We start from the raw sequence: 22,833 nt of genomic DNA on the forward strand, positions 1-22,833 counted from the left end.
CTGCATACACCTTGCTTTTCCTCAGCTCTGCTGCTAACCAGCTCCCTGGAGCCAGGGGCTCCACTGCTCCCAGCATGGGACGCTGCCGATTTCAGGAGACCCTCATTTGCTGTAAAATATGGACCTCTCAGCAAAATTGCTGGTTTCAGGCCCAAAACTACACTCCCCACACTGTAATGGCACAGACTTAACCCAGCATTTACTGGAGGGCAGGACCTGAAGGTGCCAACAAGCATCAGGTATTTCCTTCCAGACAAATGTAGGAGAAAAGAAGCAGCAGCAATAGAAACAGGATCAGTCCAGCCTGTCCTTGCCTATCCCAAACCTCCATTTCTGCTGTTCCTGCAGAAATCCAGTCCTGGTGTGGTCAGGCAGGAGAAGGAAGGAGGGTTGTGTTTAGAAGCCAGCATGAAGGCACTCACTGGGATCCCACCAGGCTTTGAAAAGCCTCACCACAACAGTGAGCAGTGATTTTAAGGCCTTGGATACCGAATAGAGTTATGGCCACCTCTGCTCAGCCAGGTCCAGGCAGGACAAGGGGGAATGGTTTTAAACTGAAAGAGAGCACGTTTAGATTGGATATTAGGAAGAAATTCTTTCCTGTGTGAGTGGTGTGGTTCTGGCACAGGTTGCCCAGAGAAGCTGTGGCTACCCCATCCCTAGAAGTGTTCAAGGCCAAGTTGGATCGGTCTTGGAGCAATCTGGTCCAGAGGAAGGTATCCCTGCCCATGAAAGGGAGCGGAACAAGATGAGCTTTAAGGCCCCTTCCAACTCAAACCATTCAGTGATTCTGTGATTCTAAAGGGAGCCTACTTTCCTACTTCAAGTGTTCAAGAAATTCGGCATCGATGCAGGAAGCACAAGCAAAAATACTTTTGCATAAATCTCTTGACCTGCCAGTGCCCCGATTCCATCTTCATTCCCCGACAGGTGAAGGGAGGCAGAAAACCCAGGGTATCCTGGGAGCAGCCTGACCTCCTCGCCTCCAAGCCACTCACCTGCTTCAGGAGGAAGAGGGAGAGAACGGCACACAGCGTGAAGAACGCTGCCACCACCATCATGATAATGGCCACGGCCAGGTTCCTGCGCACCTCCGACAGCGCCGCGATCCATCCGCTGCGGGGAGAGGAGAGTGGGGTGAGCATGGACAGCATTCCAGCACAAGATGAGATGGAGCAGTGGAGGAAGAGGCACCCAGTGTTGCACAAGAGCTTTAGGGGAAAGTTACAGGGAAGTACAAAACCAAACAGCTGTGAAAACAGGAACCCAGGGCTCATCCAGGCCCTCGTTTTGGGGGAGAGTTTCCACTGTTATTTTTAGATAAGGATCGTGTTCATCCCACCCACATTCTAGTCCTGGATCACCTCGCTTAGGCAGGAAAATCAATACCCTTGGCGCCACCGGTGACTTCCACGAGCACCTTCTCAAAATTCAGCCAAGTGGGTAAAGATAGGCTGGAACAGCTAAATTGGAAGAGATCAGCTGGCAGGTCTGGAGCCTGGATGTATGTGTCACCCTGACAAGGATGTCAGCATTGGGAAGGGAACGAAGAGGAAGGAAAGGAAGAAGTTGGTGAGGCCCTGGCACAGACTTCCCAGAGAAGCTGTGGCTGCCCCACCCCTGGAAGTGTGCAAGGCCAGGTTGGATGGGGCTTGGAGCAACCTGGGATAGTGGGAGGTGTCCCACGGCAGGGGGGTGGAATGAGATGGGCTTTAAGGCTCCTTCCAACCCAAACCAGTCTGTGATTCCATGACTCTAAGTTAGAGCTACAGAAAGGAGGAAATTAGGAGTTGTTGAAGGGCAAGGGCAAAGAGGATGCTGGGAATTACCAGCGCTTGGCTGTGGGTGAAAATACCAAGACACCTTACTCAAAAAACCCTCTTGGGTGCTGGAGAAAGGAATCTTTCCAACTGCTAAACCAAACATGCCATGAGCCACTGGGAGAGTGGGAATCAAGTGAGCCAAACCATCCCATCTGATGTGCTGCACAGCTTCTCACTCGTCACAGGGAAGCAGAAAGGCACACCATGCACTGCAGCCAAAAATATACGAGCTGTCTGGCGGGAGGAAACGGAGCAGAAAGCTACAGGCAGGCTCTCCCAGCCAGACTAAACCCAGAGTGCCCCCTCCCCATCCCCTGTGACTCAGGCAGCGGGGAGGGAGGCCGAGGACATCTCTGCCCACAAGCCCTTCTGCAGGCAGTGGGCAAAAATAGACAGCAGCTTCACTGCTCACCTGAAGGCTTCCCCTCAGAACAACCACGAGCTGTTAACCTTTTCCCTGTTCTCCGTAACACCAGAATCTGATCTGTGGCCAAGGCAGCAAGGCGAAAGGAAAGGCTGTGCTTTCCCTGCAGGGCACAGCTGCTGACACGAGGCTGCTGGACCTGCTCCAGAAGCCTGGGCTCACCCTTCTGTACAATGTCACTGAGAAAGGGTGAGGGCAAAACTCTCTCTGCTTGTTTTTTTGAAGCACTGCCCACTGGCAACACGCTCCAGAGAAACTCAGGAAGAGTTTGGGTACAGAGTCAGGCTGGCAGCGGCAGCATCAAGCTAAGCTGCGCCCAGATTCCAGGTCAGAGATCCCTCAGCCCCACACCACCTCTCTCAGGGCAGGCTCCAGTTTAACACAAGGTAGACATGGTCAGCACTATAGGCTCAGCATCAAGAAGGAGCAAACATGATTTGTATTAAGTTAGGGAGAAGGCAGCAGAAGGAGCATGGAAGATTTATCACAGAAACCCAGAATGGTCTGGCTTGGAAGGGACCTTAAACCCCATCACATTCCACCCACCCTGCCACGGGCAGGGACACTTTCCACCAGCCCAGGTTGCTCCAAGCCCCACTGAACCTGGCCTTCAACACTTCCAGGGATGGCACAGCCACAGCTTTTCTGGACAACCAGTGCCAGGGCCTCACCACCCTCACAGGGAAGAATTTCTTCCCAATATCTAATTATTCCCACACTGCCCTCAGCGCTGGCCACAGCAGCAGCAGCAAAGGAATACACTTTTGCTGTGACTAGGATGGAAAGAGCAGAGCAGGGAAGCAGCCCAGCTGGGACCTGCCAAAGCTGTGCAAGGGCTGAGAGAGGAAAACCATGGGAGAAAGAACAGGCAGCTGTCAGAAACAAGCCCCAGAGCTCCTGACAGTCACAGCCCTGGTGAGAAAAAGGATCTGTGCAAGGCTGGGATGCAGCAGCCAGTGAAACCAAGCTTACCTGTCTCCCCAGCCAGGAATGCCAACAGCCTGGATGACGTAGATTGCTATTTGGCAGAAGAAGACAAAAAAGAAGACGAAGAAGCTGAAGGAGCTGTCAGACCTGCGGGAGAGATGGCAGCAGGAGTGAAACCCATGATCCCTGCACAGACTCCCTGCTCTAAGAGAAAGGGAACAATTTCAATGAACTCCTTTCTCCAGGGAAAAGCTGCTGAGGGGAGGAATTTGGGTACCCATACAACTTATGTGTCCACTGCAAATCCAATGCTCTGCCCAGTGCAAGATAAAGTGAAGGCAGCTCCCTTAATACATGCAGTGTGCTCAACATTAATGCACCAAACAGCGTCTCAGAAATCAGTAAAATGAATAAAAAAATTAACTAAAAACCCCAGATGACTGGCTAGGCTTGGATTTCAAGATGAAAAAGGATCACCATAATTAAGTTGTATCAGATAGATCTAATATGCTTAGAAACATAGTGAGTTTGATTCAACTAATGATGCAAAGAGCTGGAAAAATCCTGCAGGCAAAATACGATGGGAAAACAGATAAACCCAAAGCTCCTCCCACTAAAAGATACATCCCCTTTACAGAAAAAAAAAACAAAAAAACAATAATAGTACTTGCCTGAAAGCCTTGTAAATTGGTCGGTACCAACAGAGAAAGGCACAAGGGGTGAATAAAATTAACCAAAGAATCGAGAGACCGAAGTCTACGCCTCTGTCATTAACAGTTGTGAACCACGCCAGACAAGCGAGCAGGTTTAGGAGCAGGGTAATGGAATGCACTGTTTGGGGTGGAAGAGAGAGAAAAAAAACATCAGTAAGCTCTTGGAAAACCCGCAGCATCCCTAATCTCTCACTGAACACACTGAGCGCCGCAGAAATTAAGGAGACTCCGGGCCATCTAATTTCACTGCCTCCCTTGGAAGGAAAACACAGCTTAACCTAAAAGCTCATCTGATCCTGCTGCTAGTGGCCAAATCTTAAATAGTTGTTCAAGTCTCCATTAAACAATTAAAATTCTGTCACGAATAAGCTACTCCCAAAGCATAAACTTGGAGTTCTTCACATTTGCCTTCATAAAAAAGGAGGGAAACATGACTTTACCCTTGCAGACAACACTGATAGGATTTACTGTGTGACAAAGCTCAGCTTTTGATACAGAACCTTCTTAGAAAGACTTTTTTTATTGCAGTTCAAGCCATTACTTACACATCCACAAGTAATACAGCATCTTGCATATCCGCTGGTAGTCAGCTGGGATGTCTGCAGAAAAATCCTGATAAAAACACGGCTTGATGGGACACTTCTTGGGAAGGGGTGGCCAGTTGTTCTGCCTCGCTGTGGAAGAAAGAAAGAAGCAGCTCTTCACCTGCTCTTCTCTCTCTCAATTGAAAGACTAATTCACACACCATAATTTCCAAGTAGCCGTTCAGATATTGTTTAATTCATACATTAAAACCTTGGGAGAGCCCAGGGGTTGGTCAGAACCTATGTTTGAGCAGGCAGCACAACAGGAACGTGATAAACTGCTGGCAGAGCGAGGCAGACCAACCTAGATTGGGGGTTTTCCTCTGGGGAAGGCGGAATTCCCCTGCAATGGCCAAAGGGCCATCACAAGCATCATCACTCAGCTCTGCAAGTCCAGATTCAGTCATTTAAAACCAAGATTAGGGGGGAATATTGGTTTACTGTGCTTAAAAAAGCCTCAATAATGAAAAGAAAGCTCTGTTGCTCTCAATGAAGGGCCTTAACGTGGCAACAGCTCCGACACAGGTACAAAATTGGTGTTTGAGAACTTTTTGTGGTGAAATGCAGCTGCTGAGAGCACACTCAAGGGCAGGGACCCATCAGAGCTGGCCCTGCCTCTGAGCTCCTTTCTCATCTTGGAGGATACAGGATGACAGGTACAGTCACAGGAGGGTTGCCACAGCTGTGAAGAACTAGAGGAAAGCCTAAAAAATGCTTCTAGAAGAGCTGTGTACACTTGGACAGGCTGAGCTTTCCTGAAATCCTGACAAACCAAGGAACTCAGGCTTCCCTGGGCATCCCAGTGACAGCAGCAGGACGCAGTACTCACGGTTAATGCTGGCTGAGTTGCTCTGCAGTTCCCTTTCCTTCTTCTCCAGCTCAGCTGCCTTCCTCTCTAACTCTGCCTGCTGCTGAAGCAGCCCGGCCTGTGCTGCCGCGGCCACGGCCTAAAGCAGGGGAGAAGGAGGTTAGTCCTGCCCTAAGCCAGGTACTTACAGCACCACCAGCAAACACACCAAACTGGAAGGGAAGCAGGGCAGAGGACAACATGAAAGCTCAAACGTCTTAACTCTTTCTGCCTTACCCGCTGAAAGACAAAATCAAGATCGATGCAGAACTCCACCCGCATGTCCCTCTCTTATCCCTATCCTTATCCTACAGGAAGACAGGGCTGGAAGAGCCCTCAGGAGGCTTATCCACTCCATTCTCCATCCCCTGTGTCCTTCCCTTTCACCAAAGCTATGCTTTTCTCACAGCTTCGTCTACCTCACAGTTCACTGCTCTGAGCACCTCACAGCTGAGCAGTGAGCAGGACTCCTGGGCTTAGCAGGACAAGTCCCTTCCCAGCTGGGAGAAGAAAGGCAAGACAGCTGGCTACCACACCTCTTAAGGATCTCTTCTACTTGTTTTGTATTCTGAGAACTGATCCTTTCTCCCAGCAGCCTCAGCCTCTCAGCCCTTTGGATGAGGTGGTCCTGGCAGTCAGGTACTTGCAATTATGCTCCTGGCACCGAGCGTGTCTGACCGGACATTAGAACTAAGCTGAAAACATTAGCAGGTTACATCCTACGGTTCCCAGAGGGAAGCCAGAGCCAACAGGACACAAGGCAAAGCAAGCTCTGCCACCAGAGGGACAGAGAAAAAGGCATAAAAAGAACTGCGTGTGTGTATTCCCCATAAATCTCTGCTTCCCAAATGGAACTTGAAAAGATCACCTGCAGCTTCCCACACACAACCCCAGAGAATCCCATTCCCCTCCTATTCCCAGAGGCTGCTGGGAGCTCCCGGGGGCCGGGGAGGCAGAGGTGAGGAGCTGCCATACCTGGGGCGTGGGCTCCACGGACGTCTGCAGAACAGCCGGCTGCGAGTGGCCCGAGGGCTGCACGGCCGGCGTCGTCCGGGCTGCATTTGTCTGCACAGAAATCAACAAGCAACAAGGTAAAAACATTGCAGGAGGAAACAAAAAAGGATTTGGATCCATTTAAACCAATCTAAATCTTGGTTTCCCCTTCTCCTTCGCCCATCTAGCTCATGGCAGCAGCCAGGGAATAAGAACGCAGCTCTCCCAGCGATCCATCAATGGTATTGCCATGGCAGTTCAGTTCCCAGCCCAGGAACCAAATACATCTTGATGTGTCCTGCCACAAACCATCTTCCCCTTCGCACTTCATATGGCTTCCCTGTGAGTCAGCAGCCAGCTGGAGAGAAGCTGTTCCACGTGAGTGGAGAGCTCCAGTTGGGAGTTTATTAGTGGTCCAGTGCAGGAACAGTTGCTTGCAGCTTGCCACACACGCCATGAGTCACATTCCATGAGGAAATCGGCTGTGAATTCCTCTTTTCTTAAATTGCACCTACCAAGGGACCTTCTACACCACTAAAACCACCACAAGACACACAGAGCACAGACACGTGGCACGTACCAGCTGGGAGCTCTCGGAAAAGGGGTTGAATTCATCCAAGCCACTTTGGCTGGCATTTGTGAGCTGTGTCACTGAGGGATCCTGAAAGGAGAGAGCACAAGGATCAATCAGCATCAGATATAGGGCAACATCACTTATATCATCAAATTGTTCAGGTTGGAAAAGGCCTTTAAGATCATCAAGTCCACGTTACCCACGCTACCGCTCTTCCATCCGCTCACTAGCTGGGAATTGGATGGGGTGAAACAGAGGCTTGCCACAGGTGGATGGCCTTGGCAGGCATGGAATTTAAATATCCAAGGAGATGACTATCAGCAAGGCAAGATTTGTGGGCAGAAATAAACTCCTGGTCAGCCAAGAACAACTACAACATGCTTCTGGTACAGGAACCCTTTGTGCAGGTTAATACTGCTTACCTACAGAAAGTTATTTCTAATTTCCAGGGATCTGCATTCATTTATCCATGGTCAGAATGCTGCTGGACATCCAGGACCACCTCCCAAACCTCACCTGCACTTCATAAAGCAAGCATAGAGCCACAAAGTACAGCAGAGCTACAGAAAATGAGGTTCTAGATACAACTGGTCCTGGCTGACAGATGTCAGCAACCTCAAATGCCAATGATTGCTCTGAAACGGCAAAACTCCCAGGAAAATCAAGCTGGAGATGTGACACCAATTATTTTAGGAGGTTTTAATGCTGCTGGCATAACATCTGTGTTCACTTTTACTCACAGCATCTCCCACTTGGCTCCATCAAATCCTCTGATATTTAAAAACAGCCTCTCTGCACATGTGAGAACTTCCCCTCACCTGCAATGCATGCAGCTATTTTTATCTCCTCTTTTCTACACACTACATTCCAAACAGAGATTCCTCTTTGACAGCCACATGTTGACCTCTGGAGTGCTCCTCTCCCCAGTTACTACAGAAACAAGGTCCTTTTGAAAACTCGGAAATCCCCCTGCCTGGCAACCCAAGAGCTGGGTGTGGGTCAAAAAATTAAAAAGTGGCTTTGTATCCCTCCCTCAGCAACTCGTGTGTCCAGATCAGTCATTCTAATTTGGTGCTTAATGCGGCGAGAAGCCACCGAGGCTGCGCCGAGGTGAGAGTGAGAGGTGCAGGCTGCAGGAAAATCCCTCTGGAGCCATTCCCGGGGTTTTAGCGCAGCCTTCTGCCGAGCAGGATACACACAGAGCAGTTAATGAGTAACTCCTCCTCGACAGCAGGCACTCCCTACCAACAGGTTGCACTAGTTTATGAATCACCCTGGCTGAGGGATCGCAGATGAGGAGGATTTGAATGCTGCTCGGCGAAGCACAACTCACCGGCAAGAAAGGGCTGTAAAAAAATAGGAAGCACCAGCAGAACTGCCATGCTGGAAATAAAACTTGTGCCTTTATTTCGCTACTGACTCCTCTGGAAGCCTCAGCTTCACCAGTTTTGCACAGACACGGGCTGTCAGCACAAGTTTACACGTCACTTAACGCACAATAGCTGCTGCACACCAGCATAAACCCTTTAATCCCAAGCAGATGAGGCCCCAGTCGCACTAAAGTCCAGCAAAAAACTACAAGAGGAAGAGAAGCTCCCTTAAAGGCATGGGGAGCGGAAAGTGAAGACTGCATAACCCTCTGAAGAGCCTGAATGGTCAGGCTGGGTTGAAAGCGCTCGGAAATAAGGAGAAATGCTACAGTACCACAGTAAAACACATTTTTCTCCTCTTGGCTCATCTCCATTCCAAAAGAAAGCTGGAGGCTCATCAAGGGCAGGAGAGCAGCACCCCTGCTTCTCTGCTCCCAGCTGCACAACAGTTTGATTTCAAAGGCAGACAAGCTCTCATCCTACTGCACAGCTTTCAAAAAAATCACTTAATTAGGTGGTAAGGCCAAGGCACAGCCTGCCATTGTTCGAGTGTGTCTAAAATAGAAACCCAAAGAGCAGGGAATTCGCAACAAAGCTGAGGTTTTTGGTCACGTGCCTCTGTGCCCTGGATAGGGCAGGAAGGAAAACAGAGGGTGACACACAGACACCAGCTTCCACGACCTCAGCCCAGGCAGCGTGAAGGATGAGTAAGCACCAGGAACGCAGAGAGGAACGAGACGCTGCCCACAAACTTCATGTCTTACAATTATTTTCTTGTAAGCTACGCAGCAAAAGGCAGCTGACCCTCTTGAAACAAGCACAGGCCTGATCCTTGGAAAGGATCAGGAAACAGGGTCTTAATTCAGCCACAGAACCACTTGAAGCCACAATTCAGCCACAAACCTCACGTTCACAAATCAGTGATTGGCTTGATCTGCAGGATGCCAGTGAGCAGATCCCATCTGTTGCCCTTCCAACCACCACTTCTTCAAGCACCAGGGACGTGTGACACCATTTTTCACGGCTTCAAATGCCCAAGTGCAGAATAAATTTTTGTTTGGACCAAACTACACTGACACGAAGATTAAAATAATTTTCAAACGCAGCTTAACACAAATACGAGTTGCTGTCGTGCTGTGCCAGCTGCTAAAATGTTTTGATACAACAGGTTTGTGCAGGAAATTCTATTCTTTCATTTCTTTTTTTCCCCACAGATTAAAGAAACAAAATGAGATGACTCTCTTAACGAGATCAAGGCAAAAGAACTCAGCTGAGAATCACCTGGGACTTTACACAGTTGTCTAAATATCACAGTATTGCCCCAAATATCACCAGTCCTGCAGACTCAGAGTGCTGCCACTGCCTGAAAGAAGCACTGAGAGAAACCCCAAGGATTTTATTATTGATATCTCTAAAAAGAATGGAGATTTCCAGCTCTGCCTGAAGCTTGGACCAAAGTTTTGGAGACAGCTGCCACTTCTAGCAGGTTACTGGATAAACCAAGGCAGTTCATCATCTCTCATTAACCAGTTGCAATAAGTAACAGAAAAGCCAGAGATATTTTTAACAGGACCAAAGCAGCCTATTTTATATACCAAGTTTAACAAACACTGTGAACAAACTCTTAAAAGGCAAAGATCCTCATCATGTCAGTATTTGAAGAGTGTGAAGCATTACACTGGGATCCCCAGCAAGGAAAGAGAACCCTGGTGCTGTGACAAGAGAGACCCACCAGTGTGATAGGACTGGGAGGGTGCAGATGCTTCTACTCATCCCAGTGTGTGTGGAAGGGGATGTCAATGGGCAACTGTTTCCCCAGCACTGAGCCAACACCTGGATCCAAGTCCCGACCTGGAACGGGCTGTCCCACATCCTGAGATTTCATTTCAAATCAGAGTGACAAGGCTTTGAGGCTCCAGGAAGCAGCAGCTGGAGATTCCTCGCAACCAGCTGCTGAGGACTAGGGAATTTTTCTTTATGAAAGTCCTGAAAGGAGGATATAGAACCTGCCACAAAGACCAGATGAGCTGCAAAGAGCCGTCAGACAGGGGCATCCGTGGTGTTATTTCCCATTAAAACATGGGCCTGACACGGGAATTACCTGCTGGAGATCACATCCAACCTTTTTTGTTTGAACAGGGAATAAAGTGTGAGCACAGCCCTGTTCAGTTCGAGATTAGGACAGCTTTAATGTACACAAAGCAGGTGAAAGGGACCTGAAGTGAGCTGACAAGAAAGCTGGAGAGGGCTTTTTACAATGGCATGGAGTGACAGGGTAAGTGGGAATAGCTTCAAACTGACAGAGAGTGGGATTAGATTTGATATTAGGAGATTCTTCCCTGTGAGGGTGATGAGGTTGCCCAGAGAAGCTGTGGCTGTCCCATCCCTGGAAGTGTCCAAGGCCAGGTTGGACTGGGCTTGGACCAACCTGGGATAGTGGAAGGTGTTCCTGCCCATGGTAGGGGTTGGAACGAGATGAGCTTTAAGGTCCCTTCCAACCCAAAACATTCTCTGATTCTATGAATATTGACTTTCTCAATATGCAAAAACAACAAATCCCGACATGAACAGCGATATATTCCACCCCGTGGAAGGAATATCACAGGAACACGGTTACCCCAACCCTTTCCATTCACGAGACTCACAAAAGCGTGTTAAAATGAAAGTGAGGAAGAAAAGGATTTTTTCACTCTGATTCCTCAAAGCACTCAGCCTCCTGAACAAACAGTTTCCGTTTGGCTCGGCCCTGAAATCCGAGGTCAGGAATCATTCCTTCCTGGGGATCACATCTCAGCCAAGAGTAAAGGTGAGGTTAAGCTCACAGACAGGAGCCAAAGGCCAGACACTGATTTTCACACACCCCTGCACAGGGTCCAGGTCCCAGAGGCCATTCCAGGCCAACTCCCTGCATAAGTGACCCATTTTCAGAGCATGGAGGTTAACTCAGAGAGGAGAAACTCTGTGAACACAGACCAAGCCCTCAGTGACCTCAACAGAAATCCCATGCTTTGGACCCTGAAAACCTCAGCCAAACGATGCCTTAGGGGCTCAATGTTTAGAGCTGAAGCACCTTAAAAATAGACCCAGAAGACCCAGCAGACAGCCAGACCACTAGGCAGCACACCCAAGAGAGGTTCAGCAACTGATTGTTTTTAATAAGCCCACAAATTAGGCATTCGTGGCTGTTTTGGCATCCTGAGAGGCAGCAAACCTCCTCCCCACAGCCTGGGGGGGTGGGGGGTGAGCGGGTCTGGCAGCACAGGGCGGTAGGAAACACCTCCTCAAGGAGACGAGCAGCCCGGTCCGGGGAAGAGACAGGGGTTGAGGAAGGGGTGGTAGGAAGGATCCCAGCGGCAGTAGGAAGGATCCCAGCGGCAGTAGGAAGGATCCCAGCGGCAGTAGGAAGGATCCCAGCGGCAGCGCACAGAGCCGGGGAGACCCCGGGTGGGTCACAGCGCTTCTGCGTGACCTGCGGGGGACTGGGGAGCGGGTGTGGGACCCCCAGCCCTGGCTGTGCGGGGAACACGGCGACGGGGAGCAGGACCTCCAGCCCCGCCCGGAGAGGGGGTACAGCGAGGGGAAGTGGGACCCCTTGTCCTGGCCGGAAGAGGGGCTCGGGACCCCTGTCCCGGCTGGAGGGGGGCATGGGGAAGGGAGATGGGACCCCCGGCCAGAGGAGGATGTAGGGAGGGGGAGCTGGACCTGTGGCTCCACCGGGGGAACCAGGGAGGGGAACGGGACCCCCGGCCCGGCCGGAGGTGGGTCGGAGGCTGCGCCCAGACCGCCCTCAGGGCGCGGGGGTCCCGCCCCCTCTCTCTGATTAGCTAAGACGCGGAGAAGCGGCACCGCCATTGGCCAGCGACGCTTCAGTCAATGCCACGTCCCGGCGGCGGCGGGCGGGGGCCGGGGGGGGCCCGGGCCGGGCCGAGTGAGGGGTGTCCGCCCGCGCCTCGCGCCCACCTGGAAGGGGTTGATGTCCACCGGGTCGGCGAACGGGTTGGTGTCGAAGCCCGACATAGGCGCGGTCCGCTCCGCTCCCGCCGCCGCCGCCGCCGCCGCTCCTGGCGCTTCCGGGGCACCCGCGTGACCGGGGAGCCGCGTGACGTCACAGCGGCGCATGTACCTCGCGCGGTGTTAACCCTGTGGGCGTGGCCGCGTGACGTCAGAGCGGCGCTTACAGCCGGCGGGGGGGAGGGGGAGAAGGGGGGAACAGACCTGTCCGGCCGAGCCATGGCGGAGATCCGGGGTGAGCGGGGCACGGGGCACCCCCCGGCCGGGGTGGGGATGCGGACAGGGACCACCCCCAGGACGGTGGGGCGGAGGAACCGTGACCCCTGCCCGCAACCCGAGATCGCTGTATGATGGTTGAAAATCGCCCCCTCATACACTCTACTCTCCCAAGCCCTTGGTCCCCTATCTCCCTGATGCCCTCTCACCCTGCCCTGGGGGCTTTCGCGGTGTCTGGAAGGGGTTTGGGGTTTTTTTTNGGCGGGGGCCGGGGGGGGCCCGGGCCGGGCCGAGTGAGGGGTGTCCGCCCGCGCCTCGCGCCCACCTGGAAGGGGTTGATGTCCACCGGGTCGGCGAACGGGTTGGTGTCGAAGCCCGACATAGGCGCGGTCCGCTCCGCTCCCGCCGCCGCCGCCGCCGCCGCTCCTGGCGCTTCCGGGGCACCCGCGTGACCGGGGAGCCGCGTGACGTCACAGCGGCGCATGTACCTCGCGCGGTGTTAACCCTGTGGGCGTGGCCGCGTGACGTCAGAGCGGCGCTTACAGCCGGCGGGGGGGAGGGGGAGAAGGGGGGAACAGACCTGTCCGGCCGAGCCATGGCGGAGATCCGGGGTGAGCGGGGCACGGGGCACCCCCCGGCCGGGGTGGGGATGCGGACAGGGACCACCCCCAGGACGGTGGGGCGGAGGAACCGTGACCCCTGCCCGCAACCCGAGATCGCTGTATGATGGTTGAAAATCGCCCCCTCATACACTCTACTCTCCCAAGCCCTTGGTCCCCTATCTCCCTGATGCCCTCTCACCCTGCCCTGGGGGCTTTCGCGGTGTCTGGAAGGGGTTTGGGGTTTTTTTTCTGTTTCCCGCTAACATTTTACTACTCTCCCGTAGTGTTCCCCCTCTCCTGCGCGGTGCAGAACTATTCCTGGGGGAAAGTGGGCCTGGAGAGCGAGGTAGCCAAGCTGCTGAGCAGTGGTGACCCCCTAGTCCAGATCCAGCCTGACCGGCCCTACGCGGAGGTGAGTGCGTCTGTGTGTCCGTGCCGTTCGTGTGTCTGTCACACCCCTATGTCCCGCCCACCCGGCTGTGGCTCTCTCCATCCTGTATCCCATCGGGATGGGATCCTGACCCGCCCCCCCAGTTGTCCCTTTCGGGGCTGCCCAGATTGAAGAGGAGAAGCCTGGCGTGATTCAGCCTCCGAGGGAGCTGCCTTGGCTGCATGGATCACCTGTGGGGCCAAGCAGCCTCTAAAAAAGCCCAAGTCATCCGTGTTGGCTGCCCAGCTCAGGGTTCCATCAGGCTGTCTGTGTCTCACAGCTCTGGATGGGCGCACATCCCCGGGGCGATGCCATCATCCGGGATAACCGCATCCCCCAAAAAACCCTAGGCCAGTGGATTGCCGACAACCCCGCCTGCCTGGGGACAAAAGTGAAGGACACCTTCCAGGGACAGCTGCCCTTCCTCTTCAAGGTGCTCTCAGTCGATACTGCCCTCTCTATCCAGGCACACCCCAACAAGGTAAGGAGAGCCCTGGATAGGCAGCCCAGTGGGACCCCGTGTCCCTGGGGATGTCACCCAGCTTCTCTCCCCCTCTCCAGGAGCTGGCAGCGAAGCTGCACGCCCAGTTTCCTGAGCACTATCCCGATGCCAACCACAAGCCTGAAATGGCCATCGCCCTCACCCCTTTCGAGGGCTTGTGTGGCTTCCGGCCCGTGGAGGAGATTGTCTCCTTCCTCCAGAGTAAGGATGAAGGGTGCATAGTCAGACCCCAGGGTGGGGATGGGAGCCATGCTCCCTTGCAATGGGGTTTGGGGTGGGGATGAGGGATAGGCTCCCTTGGGATGGGGCTCTGGGTGAGGATGGGGGCCGTGCTCCCTTGGGATGCAGTTTGGCGTGGGGACGAGGGTTGTGCTCCCTTAAGGTGGAGTTCAGGGTGAGGGCACTGCTCCCTTGGGATGGGGTTTGGGGCAGGGATGGGGGCCATGCTCCTCTAGGATGGGGGTGCTGATTCTGACTGGGGCTGGCCCCTCGTAGACGTCCCCGAGCTGCGGGCGCTGATCGGGGAGGTGGCAGTGGAGCAGCTGGAGCGCAGTGGGAGCGACGACCCCCGTGGTGTCTCGGCCGCTCTCCGTGTGTGCTTCACCCGCCTCATGAAGAGCGAGAAGAAGTTCTTTGTTGACCAGCTGAACATGCTGGTGAAGAGGATCTCCCAGGAAGGTGGGTCCTCGCTGTGGCCCCCAGAACAATTTGGGGGGTTGTGGGTAGGGGAGGGGCCAGGGCACCCCCTGGCTCCATTCCTATGTTGTGCCTGGTCTCTTCTCACGCAGCAGAGGAAGGGAAGGACACGTCAGGGAGCAATGGGGAACTGCTGCTGCGGCTGCACTCCCAGTACCCAGGAGACATTGGCTGCTTCACCATTTATTTCCTGAACCTGGTAAAGCTGGAGCCAGGGGAGGCCATGTTCCTTGGAGCCAATGAGCCCCATGCCTACCTGCGTGGAGGTGAGTGTCATGGGGGCTCTCCTAACCCACCACCCTGCAAAGACTGGCCACGGGGACATCTGGAAGGGCTGGGGTGGACTGACAGCACTGCCTCATCCCTGCAGACTGCGTGGAGTGCATGGCATGCTCAGATAACACGGTGCGGGCCGGGCTCACCCCCAAATTCATCGATGTGCTCACCTTGTGTGAGATGCTCAACTACACGCCGGCGCCCAGCAGCTCCAAGATCTTCCCAGCTGTGCAGAGCCAGCTTGATCCCAACGTCTATGTCTATGATCCACCCGTGCCAGACTTTGCCATCATGAGGATAGAGGTGAGCGGTGACGGGTCGGGGGACACATCTCAGCTGGGCTCCGGGTAGGACAACCCAGTGCTGGCTAGGCTTCACTCACCTTTGTAGTTAGTGCCCCAGTGAGGGGGGAGGGATGCTTGGGGATGTGATGTTTGTCTCTTTATCCCTCCCCTGTTCCCTCTGCCTGAAGCTCATTCACCTTCTCTAGCAGCTCTGGGCAGAGGGAGAACCAGGAACAGGTCTTGGGTGTCCTCAGCCAAGCCGAGGCCCCTGGGCTTGGGCTGCTGCAGGTGCAGCAAAGGGGTGGGAATGGAGATAACCCCATCCCAGCTCTCTGTAGAGGAGGAAAGCTGGGGGAGACTCCAGCCACAGTGACATTTTCCTTTGCAGATCCCTGCCTCCATCAAGCTGTACCTCATCTCTGCCATAGACTCTGCCAGCATCTTGCTGGTGATCCAGGGGACAGCTGTGGGCACCTCCACAGCCGCAGCCTCCGAGATGTCTCTGTGTCGTGGCTCCGTGCTCTTCATCTCGGCTAACGAGAGCATCTCCCTCCACCTCTCCTCACCAGATGGGATGCTGCTCTTCCGAGCCTGCTGCCTCCTCTGAGACACTTCTGTCTCCTCTTGGAACACTTCCTCCCCATCACTCCACGTTTGAGTAGATAGAAACTGGTGTCGGCAAAGTCATCTCGCTTGGAAGTTTTCCCTCCATCTATTAAATCCCAAACCCAGCCCTGATGTATAGAAAGAGCAGTTCTATAGATCGACTCCTCGGATGTGGCACAGAGCACAGCAGGCTGAGGCTTTCTGCAGCTTCTGGCAGGCTCTTCTAAGCCTGGCTGATGGCAGCCAGTGTTGCCCCTTCCCTGGCTGTAAAAGGGGGTTGTTTGGCAGGTTTATGGAGCGGGAAAGCTTCCGATGCCGTGAATAAAGAGGTGACTTTGTCCTCAGCGCAGGGCGGTGTGGTGCAAGGAGCAGGAGGAGGATTGGGGTGGGGGACTGGAGGAAATGCTGGGAGCAGCTCCAGCTGTAACTCTCCCACCACTGGTTGTTACCCCCCCCTCCCTCCTCAGGGGAACAGGAAGTGAGTAAAATGTGATGAGGGAAAACACATCGCTCTGAAATCCCACCAGTCAGGGAAGAAGCCCTCTGAAGTGAGGCTGCTGGGAGGAGCAGGGCACCAACACCCTCCAAGTAATGAGATTCAGTTTATTGAGTGCTCCCTTTAACAAGTAAAGTACAAAAGCAAAACCCCAGAAGCAAACAAAACAAACAAACAAACAAACAAAAAACCCCAACAGTTCAGGTCTCTAGACATGAAATATTTAAATAAGGTTTCTGTATTGAAGCAGCTGATTGTCCTCTAGGTTGTAGAGCAGGACCATGGTTTAAGGCAGCTTTTAAGGTTTGCAGCAGAGTCCCCAGGCCCCACATCCAAACCCTGTGTGGAGCTGGTATGGGGGGGTCTAGGCAGTCCCCCACCTGCATCAAAGCAGCACTGGGGAGAACAGGAACAAGCCATTAGCTCCAAACCCAGCACCTCCTAACTCCTTCCCTTTACACCTCCATGGAGGTGCCAGGCTCTGCCTCTTCTTTCCCACCCCAGCAGGTGAGAGGTCCCATCCAGACCACCAAAATGTCACCATGCCACCTCTCCCTGATATTGCTGAGTGTAAAGAAAAGTCCTGTGGGGTCAGTTGGTCTCTGCCATAAGCAGAATCGTTCAGTCATTGTGTCACCATCCCAGCAGGGGACACAGACAGCAACAGCCGTCCCACGGGACAAAGAAAGTGCTGGATTTTGACCTGTTCTTGTGCACCTATTGGATCACACAGGAGAGATTTTCTCCGAAACAACAGGGGCAAGAAGAGGAGGCAACTGGTTTTGGGGGGATGAGATCCAGGTCTTCATCATCGGGGACCTCGTCGAGGTGGTACCCATCCTGCAGCAGCTGCCGGCTCAGGTCCTGGTTCACCTGCTGTGGGAGGACAAAGTGGAGCTCTGTAGGACGGGACACGTGCATCCACACCCTGTGGGGTTATGCTTCCAGCCCCTATCCAGAATCTCAGGTTGTGAGGGGGACAGGGGAGCACGTGGGGGCCACACGGTCAGAGTCAAACACCTGCACTTGCCTCGGCAGAGGAGTATCCTGAGGAACATCTGGATCCTGGCTCCCCGTCACTAAGAGGAAAAGGAAACAGCTGGCCAGGAAATAACCTTGGGAATAAGCCCTGCGTAACTGCAAGGGATTTGTTAAATTTGGGACAACAGGAGCATTTCACAGAAATTTCACAGAGTATTCTGTGTTGGAAGGGACCCACAAGGATCATCGATAACTCTTAAGTGAATGGCCCATGCAGGGATCAAACCCACAACCTTGGTGTTTATTAGCACCGTGCTCTAAACCAGCTGAGCTCATCTCCATTTCACTGCTCAGAGGTGCTCAAGTGCTCTAAAAGTGACAAGGAAAATCAATCCCCGAAGTAAAGCCAGCTCTGAGCACCCTCCACCAAAAATCCTGGGATAATCACCCAAAAATCCTGGAATATTCACCTGTCTGAGTCGAGGGAGACCAGGTTCTCATCAGCTGTCTGGTTGAGTGCAGTGTAGCCCTTGTTAAACTTCACCGACCTGCCAGAAAGCAGCCGAGTGAGACCAGGACAGATGTTTTCCATGGAAACACATCCATGGAGCTGATGGACTGAGGAGCCAGGGCAGGAATCCTGCTCCTTCCCAGCCAGGCGCTATCCAGGGCCACCACCAGCTAACCCAAATAAATCTACAACACCAAATCATCCCTCAAATAAAAGGGAAAAGCCCTATATTTTATTATACCGGATGTTCCTGGCCAAACAGAGCCATCAGAATAAGGTCCCAAACTCTTATTTATAATCCTCTGAATTTCTCAGCCTCCCCAAGGGAAGCGAAAAATACATTTTGGGGAAAGAAAAAGGGGATCAGACCTTTTAGGTGCCGATTTCGGGGTGGTGGGTCCCCCCAGCAGCCCCTGCCTTCGCAGAGCTGCCTTCACCAGCTCACGCTGCCTCTCTGAAAGCCAAGCACAGGGACAGAGATAAAAATTCCCATGTGTTCCCCCAAGATCTGTTTTTTTGGGCGGTGGGGGTGTTGCAGGTGAGCATGGGGGCAATGCAGTGCTTTCCACAGGCATCGCTATGGGATTTTTAATGTTTTGGAGGGGGTTTTTATAAAGGTTTTATCCCACCGAGGAATAAAAAGGCTGTGGGTAACTCCCGCCCTGGCAGAGAGGTGGAAATAACTCCCGAAATCCCAGCAGAGTCCACCAAGCATCATTTACTCAGCTTGGCCTGAATGGAGGGAGGTTTGCTCATGATGTATGGTCCCCTTTTCTCCACCGTATCCGTCCCCTTGTTCAGCCTCTTGTTTTCAGCCCAAATCAGCTAAAAAAAAAAAAAAAAGAGGGAAAGAAGCACACTCAGCATCTCTCCACAGGGATATAGTAACAGAGAGTCATCTCAGAGCACCCATTCATTCCTGGGAGCTCAAGGTCAGCTCCCAGACCAGGAGCAGGGAGAGGAAAAGGAATAAGCAGATCTAGTCGCAGATGAAGGGATTATTTGGGAATGGCGATGCTAAATTAAAAGCACGTGTGGTGACCAGCAGCTCCTGTGCAAGCCCAGCTCCAGCAATACTTGGGAAAACACGTGATGGAGGAGATTTAATGAGTTCATCAAGTAAAAATATAAGGATAGTTTATTTTAATTTCTCTGCAGGGTTGGAGCCTTCAAGCTTCCCCTTTTATCCAGGTATTGTCAAGGAGAGCCAGCACTCCTAATGGCAAGGGCTCCACAAATATAATAAGTAATGAAGAAAATAGATGGAAAATCAGGAAAGGGCAGAGGAGAGTTGGTGCAGGAGGGATGGGAAATTAAAGGAACAAGGCAGAAGACTTGGGCTGGTGATTGGAGAGCACAGTCAGGATTAGCCTCAGTGTCTTAAGACGGAATTAGCGGGGCAGAACCTTATCGTGGTAATAACCAGGCAGGCAGCAGACCCCCAAATCCCCCTGAATGTGCCATACCCCTCCCTAGAGGGGTGCTGATACACCGTCCTTGCACTGTGCCTCCGTGCATATACCCCCTCTACTCCCATATTGCCCCTCTGTGTATATGCCCCACCCCGTATTCCCCTATAGACATACTCCAGCCCCATACCCACCATGCCCATACCCCATACTGCCCCCCACACACACCCCAGCCCTATACCACCCCCATACTGCCCCGTACCTCCCATGCACATACCCCATACAATCCCATGCCCACTCCCCAGCCCCACACGATGCACATACCCCACACTACCCCACAGACATGCCCCAGCCCTATACCACCCACTGCATACCACCGAAACCCGCCATACATATACCCTACACCGCCTCACGCTCACTCCCAGCCCCACACCCCACATCACCAGCACCCCCGTACCCCGCCCGTACCGCCGGGCCCCTCCGCCCGCCGGCTCCGCCCGCAGCGGGACCGGGAGCGGGGCCAGTCCCGGCTCCGCCGCCGCACGTCGCCATGGCCGCCTGTGGCCCCGCCCCTCGCGCCGCCAGCCAATGGCAGCGCGGGGCTGCCGGGACTCAGCCAATGGGAGGCGGGTAGGGGGCGCGCCCCTCTGGTGCGCATGCGTGTTGGGAGCGGGACGGGACGGAGCGCGGGATGGGCAGCGCGGTGTCCTGCCCCGCACAGCGCCCGCCGCGCAATGGGGAACACACCGAACCCTGCCTTCCCGGAACACTCCCCTTTTCTACGGTGAAAGTAGTACGAAATTTCCATTCTCTCCCAGCCCCGACTTCCCCGCCCTCCTCTGGTCCCCCTATCAACCCCTGCCTGTACCAGAACCGAGGCGGAAAATAGGACCACCATCTGTCCCAGAACAGATCCCCTCCAGTGAGGGCACATCCCTTGCAAACAGGAGCCTCCCACTCACCTCTGAGGCTTTGGACATCATCCCAGGGAAATTCCCCGAGGGCTGGGAGAGCTTGTCCAGTCCTTGCTCTGTCCCTCCCCAAAGCTGCATGTACAGGAGGATCATGATGCCCTCCAGACAGCTCCTTACCTTCCCTTTCCCAAAGCCAGGTGCCCAGGAAGGCCCCAGACACAGGGGGCCAAGCAAATTATTTGCCAAGCAAATAATAATTTATAAACTCCTAAGAGCACATTCATGGTTTACTTCTTCCTTTTCCCTAGAAAAGCAACAAGAAATAACCACACGAGCCACCGCCACCATATCAGTCAAACCAGTTTTTCCTTTATTAGGTCCAACTCCACAGCACTTACACTGCGACTCAATAAAGGAAGAAGTTATTTCAGATAAGATTTAAGGTTTGTGTCTCCAGGTGACTGTGTACAATCAGGTAGCATCAGTAAAACACTTGAGTAATGCACCTGGAACAAAAAAGAACAGAAAATAAAAAAAGAACCAGAAAAGCCATTTAAGAAGCAGGCAAATATCTCCACAAAGTTTCCATGAGGTTTCAAATGGTTTATTTCCATCCTTTTTACCTTCAAAACCCCATCTAACCATCCTCAGGAGGAGGGAAAGGACTCAGAAGATCCAGAATTAAGTACTATTTGCAGCAGGCTGACACATGGTATCTCTATTCTAAGCATAATATTTTAAAATATAATATGACACGGGTCATCTCCTGAAGAAACCAAGTTAAGAGGCTTCAATTCCATGAGGATTTTTATATAGGGCTTAATTTTAGTCTGGGATTAGAGCACATCAGGTCTTGCCCATATTCTGCCTTTGCCAGGAGTTTTGGGGTACAATAGTCCCATGCTAAGAGTCTGGGAAGCAACATCATCCCTTACCAATAAAGTTTATGCTTTGTCCAGGCCCAGTTCCTCTGGAGTGGAGATTCCCAGTTCACTCAAAGTTGGTCTAAGCTCCTGGATAACGTAAGGATAGATTTCCTTGTGAGGTCCTGCCTTGTCCTAAACAAAAAGACAAATGGTGTTATTTCAGCATAGAAAGATTCTTCCATTGGTCTTATGCCTCCAAAATCTCCACACCAGCCACTGCTTGTGGCAGAGCAGAACTGCTGGCTTCTAGGGCTGGCTCCTCTTAACTCCCTGGGAAGGCTGGATTCAAGTTTCAAGGTTTAAGGTGTTTTCCAGGCCTACCCAGCTTTCTGAGTTACTACTCCCAGCCAGCTCAGCACTCAATCCCTTAAGAAGCCAGTAAGCTTTGTGCTCATCCTGCAGCCATTGACCACAGCAACAGGAAAGAGTAGTTTCCCCTTGCAGCAGGAAAAAGCCAGGGGAAACTCTCCTGGTGCCGGGCTCTAGCAATGCAAACACAGCAGTTCCACCCACCTTTACAACCTCTAGGATGCGAACAGTGCTGGCAAAGTCATTTAACCGTCTGCAGGCCCTCAGAGCCGCGTCAATGATTTTTGGTTCTGGGACCAGGTCGTAACCCACCAGTGTGTTTATGCCTGTGGAGACAAGAAAACACTAAGAGGAACTTGGAATCAGCTTGCCACGCTGCCAAAAGGAACCCTTTGCTGTCTATTCCTTTTCTCTCCTTTCCAAGGGAAGAGCCCAACACCTAGCCAGCCAGGTGCTGCTGGAACAATCCCTCTGGCTGCAATTATCTGGTTATGCAAACACAATTTTAATTCTTAATTGGGGAAGCTTAACAAAACTTGGCAACTCCACAGCAAAAAACTGGAGACAACCAGACAACAGTCTGCAGTCAGTTATGGCCAGGCCACTGGGTCAAAGTCCAAAGAAAAACGTGTGTGGTTACACACTGAACTGAGCTTACATATACTTCCCTTGGAGCAAATGTTTCTCTCCCTCCCATCCAGGTGTTAAAGTCATGGAATGGTTTGGGTTGGAAAGGACTTCAAAAGTCACCTAGCCCACCCACCTTCCACTAGACCAGGTTGCTGGAAGCCCCATCCAACCTGGCCTTAGACACTTGCAGGGATGGGGAGTCCACAAAAAGGCCAAGTAAAGTTGTTATTTCTGGTCACCAAACTTACATTTACTTCAGGTTACTCTTCCCTTTTCCCCAGCGTACCTTTCCTGAGCTCCCAGGCATCAATATCTGGCTTGTTGAAATATGTCACCCAGCGAGCATCGAATTCTTCATCTGACTCTTGTGACCCGTGAGAGTAGCAGCGGGCATGCAGCACAGCTGGATCCAGAAACAAAGGAAGACATTTGGAGCAGAAGGAAAATAACAGTACTTGAGTCCTTACCAAGAGGCCAGAAGCCATAAAATATGGATTTCACTTGCTACAGTCAGTCTGGATCAGTCCTGGATAAGCAGTGGATGGATACAGCTATTGAATACTCTGGTTTGGTTTGTGGCAAAGTGTCTATTTTTTCCACATCAGACTTCCAAAGTGTCCCCAGAGCCTTTGGTCAGAGCAGGATTATTTAGCAAGAAAACCTCTCTTAAGGACCGGTTATCCAGAGTTGGTTTTCTGGCATCCCTATATCTGTAAGATACAGGAATTTTCCCTCTTCCCAGAGCCAAGCGAGCTGGAGAAACATCAGTCAGCACCAAA

General features: G+C 52.6%; 4 protein-coding genes across 8 annotated transcripts in view; 1 reads left to right on the plus strand and 3 right to left on the minus strand.

The window, feature by feature from the left end:
- Window positions 1-770: 770 nt before the first annotated feature.
- SCAMP2 (secretory carrier membrane protein 2) lies at window positions 771-12,930 on the minus strand. Of its 2 annotated transcripts, none has more exons than XM_017816846.1 (8): window positions 12,808-12,930; window positions 6,892-6,972; window positions 6,294-6,383; window positions 5,301-5,418; window positions 4,433-4,561; window positions 3,846-4,005; window positions 3,220-3,321; window positions 771-1,116 (listed from the first exon to the last, which is right to left on the minus strand). In XM_017816846.1, exons 1-8 carry the CDS (start codon window positions 12,862-12,864, stop codon window positions 831-833), a joined length of 1,023 nt encoding a protein of 340 aa, XP_017672335.1. In that variant the 5' UTR covers window positions 12,865-12,930; the 3' UTR covers window positions 771-830. The 2 variants fall into 2 exon arrangements, with proteins under 2 accessions (XP_017672335.1, XP_017672334.1); XM_017816845.1 differs by lacking the exon at window positions 12,808-12,930 and adding an exon at window positions 12,216-12,339 and having other exon boundaries at window positions 773-1,116.
- On the plus strand, window positions 12,461-16,227 carry MPI (mannose phosphate isomerase). Of its 4 annotated transcripts, none has more exons than XM_017816842.1 (8): window positions 12,461-12,501; window positions 13,369-13,496; window positions 13,795-13,995; window positions 14,076-14,217; window positions 14,512-14,694; window positions 14,805-14,978; window positions 15,083-15,291; window positions 15,661-16,227. In XM_017816842.1, the coding sequence occupies exons 1-8, from the start codon at window positions 12,486-12,488 to the stop codon at window positions 15,877-15,879; spliced, it is 1,272 nt and encodes a 423-aa protein (XP_017672331.1). In that variant the 5' UTR covers window positions 12,461-12,485; the 3' UTR covers window positions 15,880-16,227. The 4 variants fall into 4 exon arrangements, with proteins under 4 accessions (XP_017672331.1, XP_017672333.1, XP_017672330.1 ...); XM_017816844.1 differs by lacking the exon at window positions 12,461-12,501 and adding an exon at window positions 12,743-12,843; XM_017816841.1 differs by lacking the exon at window positions 12,461-12,501 and adding an exon at window positions 12,989-13,093.
- A 746-nt stretch (window positions 16,228-16,973) lies between these two features.
- FAM219B (family with sequence similarity 219 member B) lies at window positions 16,974-19,827 on the minus strand. Its single transcript, XM_017816734.1, has 6 exons — window positions 19,744-19,827; window positions 18,589-18,691; window positions 18,236-18,320; window positions 17,826-17,903; window positions 17,405-17,453; window positions 16,974-17,247 (listed from the first exon to the last, which is right to left on the minus strand). Exons 1-6 carry the CDS (start codon window positions 19,825-19,827, stop codon window positions 17,092-17,094), a joined length of 555 nt encoding a protein of 184 aa, XP_017672223.1. The 3' UTR covers window positions 16,974-17,091.
- A 711-nt stretch (window positions 19,828-20,538) lies between these two features.
- The window catches only part of LOC108498313 (cytochrome c oxidase subunit 5A, mitochondrial), a 5,021-nt gene continuing 2,726 nt past the window's right edge, over window positions 20,539-22,833 (minus strand). The window contains exons 2-5 of the mRNA XM_017816856.1: window positions 22,341-22,457; window positions 21,629-21,750; window positions 21,125-21,247; window positions 20,539-20,695 (exon numbers count right to left, since the gene is read on the minus strand). Coding sequence (XP_017672345.1) covers window positions 21,134-21,247; window positions 21,629-21,750; window positions 22,341-22,457 — 353 coding nt within the window. The 3' untranslated portion in view covers window positions 20,539-20,695; window positions 21,125-21,133. The remainder of the gene's footprint in view (window positions 20,696-21,124; window positions 21,248-21,628; window positions 21,751-22,340; window positions 22,458-22,833) is intronic.

The sequence above is a fragment of the Lepidothrix coronata genome, unplaced genomic scaffold, assembly GCF_001604755.1.
Source record: "Lepidothrix coronata isolate B3197 unplaced genomic scaffold, Lepidothrix_coronata-1.0 Scaffold58, whole genome shotgun sequence".
Lineage (NCBI taxonomy): Eukaryota > Metazoa > Chordata > Aves > Passeriformes > Pipridae > Lepidothrix > Lepidothrix coronata.

What these genes read in the sequence shown, in the direction of transcription:
- MPI (XM_017816842.1), top strand. An exon ending in GAAGAGGATCTCCCAGGAAG is followed by an intron (nt 14,695 to 14,804) that starts GTGGGTCCTCGC and finishes CTTCTCACGCAG; the next exon opens with CAGAGGAAGGGAAGGACACG. An exon ending in CCATGCCTACCTGCGTGGAG is followed by an intron (nt 14,979 to 15,082) that starts GTGAGTGTCATG and finishes TCATCCCTGCAG; the next exon opens with ACTGCGTGGAGTGCATGGCA.
- SCAMP2 (XM_017816846.1), bottom strand. Translation starts at nt 12,864, where the DNA reads ATGTCGGGCTTCGACACCAACCCGTTCGCCGACCCGGTGGACATCAAC. An exon ending in TGGACATCAACCCCTTCCAG is followed by an intron (nt 6,973 to 12,807) that starts GTGGGCGCGAGG and finishes CTCTCCTTTCAG; the next exon opens with GATCCCTCAGTGACACAGCT. An exon ending in ATTCCTGGCTGGGGAGACAG is followed by an intron (nt 1,117 to 3,219) that starts GTAAGCTTGGTT and finishes CTCTCCCCGCAG; the next exon opens with CGGATGGATCGCGGCGCTGT.
- FAM219B (XM_017816734.1), bottom strand. Translation starts at nt 19,827, where the DNA reads ATGGCGACGTGCGGCGGCGGAGCCGGGACTGGCCCCGCTCCCGGTCCC. An exon ending in GTCTCCCTCGACTCAGACAG is followed by an intron (nt 17,454 to 17,825) that starts GTGAATATTCCA and finishes TTTTCCTCTTAG; the next exon opens with TGACGGGGAGCCAGGATCCA. An exon ending in CAGGATACTCCTCTGCCGAG is followed by an intron (nt 17,248 to 17,404) that starts GCAAGTGCAGGT and finishes CTCCCACAGCAG; the next exon opens with GTGAACCAGGACCTGAGCCG.